Raw genomic sequence first — 2,500 nt, forward strand, 5'->3', positions numbered from 1 at the left:
ACAACTCGTCGTGTCTTGTCTGGACTCATTTTGTGTCTTGTCTTGACTTGACTCTTCTTGACATGTCTTGTCATGATTTGGCGTGTCTGGACTCGTCGTGTCTTGTCTTGTCGTGTCTTGACTCGTCGTGTCTTGTCGTGTCTGGACTCGTGTCGTGTCTTGTAATGACTCGTCGTGTCTTGTCGTGTCTTGACTCGTCGTGTCTTGTCGTGTCTTGTAATGACTCGTCGTGTCTTGTCGTGTCTTGACTCGTCGTGTCTTGTCGTGTCTTGTAATGACTCGTCGTGTCTTGTAATGACTCGTCGTGTCTTGTGTCTGGACTCGTCGTGTCTTGTCGTGTCTTGACTCGTCGTGTCTTGTCGTGTCTTGTAATGACTCGTCGTGTCTTGTCGTGTCTTGACTCGTCGTGTCTTGTCGTGTCTTGACTCGTCGTGTCTTGTCGTGTCTTGTAATGACTCGTCGTGTCTTGACTCGTCGTGTCTTGTAGTGTCTTGTAATGACTCGTCGTGTCTTGTCGTGTCTTGTAATGACTCGTCGTGTCTTGTCGTGTCTTGTGTCTGGACTCGTCGTGTCTTGTCGTGTCTTGACTCGTCGTGTCTTGTCGTGTCTCATCTTGTGTGCTATCGTGTCTTGTCGTCTCGCGTATCGTGTCTCGTCGTGTCTTGTCTTATCTCGTCTCGCGTTATCTCGTCTCGTCTGGCGTTGTCGTATCGCGTCGCATCGTGTGGTGTCTGTGTCTGTTTCCAGGACGCGCAGCAAGGTGGAGGTGAAGGTGGTGCACACGGACAACTCCACAGCCACGGCCTACAACGTGACGGCGCGCGTCTACCTGACGGCGGCCATGACCCTCGTGCGGCACGTCAACAGCGAGCTGCGGCAGAACTCCCTGTCGCTGCAGCAGCTGGGCAGTGTCGTCAACGTGGACGTGAGTAGGTTCGAATGGTGAGGAGGAGGAGGAAGAGGATGTTGGTAATGACGATGGTGATGATGATGTTGGTAATGACGATGAGGAGGAGGAGGATGTTGGTGATAACGATGATGATGATGTTGGTAATGACGATGATAATGATTATGATGAGGAGGAGGAGGAGGATGTTGGTAATGACGATGAGGAGGAGGGGGATGTTGGTGATAACGATGATGATGATTAGGATGAGGATGATGCTGGTAATGGCGATGATGATAATTATGAGGAGGAGGAGAAGGAGGATGTTGGTGATGACGATGAGGAGGAGGAGGAGGAGGAGGTTGGTGACAACGATGATGATGATTATGATGAGGATGATGATGATGTTGGTAATGACGATGATGATGATTGTGGTGGTGAGGAGGACGCTGTTGGTAATGAAGAGGAGGAGGATGTTGGTGATAACAATGATGATGATGTTGGTAATGACGATGATGATGATCATGATGATTGTGAAGAGGAGTAGGATATTGTTGATAACGATGATGATGATTATAATAACGATGATGATGATGTTGGTAATGACGATGATTATGATGATGATGAGGAGGAGGATGTTGGTGATGATGAGGAGGAGGATGTTGGTGATAACGTCGATGATGATTATGATGAGGATGATGATGACGTTGGTAATGACGATGATGATGATGATGATGATTTTGATGATGAGGAGGATGTTGGTAATGACGAAGAGGAGGAGGAAGATGTTGGTAATGACGATGATGATGATTGTGATGATGAGGAGGATGTTGGTAATGACGTTGAGGAGGAGGAGGATGTTGGTGATAACGTTGATGATGGTTATGATGAGGATGATGATGATGTTGGTAGTGACGATGATGATGATGATTATGATGATGACGAGGAGGAGGACGTTGGTGATGAGGAGGAGGAGGAGGAGGATGTTGGTGATAACGATGATGCTGATTATGATGAGGATGATGATGATGTTGGTAGTGACGATGATGATTATGATGGTGACGAGGAGGAGGATGTTGGTGATGACGATGAGGAGGAGGAGGAGGATGTTGGTGATAACGATGATGATGACTATTGATGAGGATTATAATGATGTTGGTAATGACGATGATGATCATTGTGATGAGGATGATGATGTTGGTAATGACGATGAGGAGGAGGAGGATGTTTGTGATAACAATGATGATGATTATGGTGAGGATGATGATGATGTTGGTAATGACGATGATTATGAGGAGGAGGAGGAGGATGTTTGTAATGATGATGATGAGGAAGAGGAGGAGGATGTTGGTGATAACAATGATGATGATTATGATGAGGATGAGGAGGAGGAGGAGGAGGAGGATTATGTTGGTAATGATGATTATGAGGAGGAGGAGGAGGATGTTGGTAATGACGATGATGATGATTATGAGGAGGAGGAGGATGTTAGTGATGACGATGAGGAGGAAGAGGAGGAGGATGTTGGTGATAACGATGACTACGATTATGAAGAGCATGATGATGATGTTGGTAATGACGATGATGATTATGATGATGATGAAGAGGAGGATG

At 46.4% G+C, this 2,500-nt stretch overlaps 1 protein-coding gene across 2 annotated transcripts in view; it reads left to right on the plus strand.

The window, feature by feature from the left end:
- LOC143284499 (uncharacterized) overlaps window positions 1–2,500 on the plus strand; it is a 265,000-nt gene that overhangs the window by 252,699 nt on the left and 9,801 nt on the right. For both annotated transcript variants that reach the window (XM_076591192.1, XM_076591191.1), the window contains exon 9: window positions 748–925. In XM_076591192.1, coding sequence (XP_076447307.1) covers window positions 748–925 — 178 coding nt within the window. The remainder of the gene's footprint in view (window positions 1–747; window positions 926–2,500) is intronic.

This window comes from Babylonia areolata, chromosome 8, assembly GCF_041734735.1.
Source record: "Babylonia areolata isolate BAREFJ2019XMU chromosome 8, ASM4173473v1, whole genome shotgun sequence".
NCBI classification, from domain to species: Eukaryota; Metazoa; Mollusca; class Gastropoda; order Neogastropoda; family Buccinidae; genus Babylonia; species Babylonia areolata.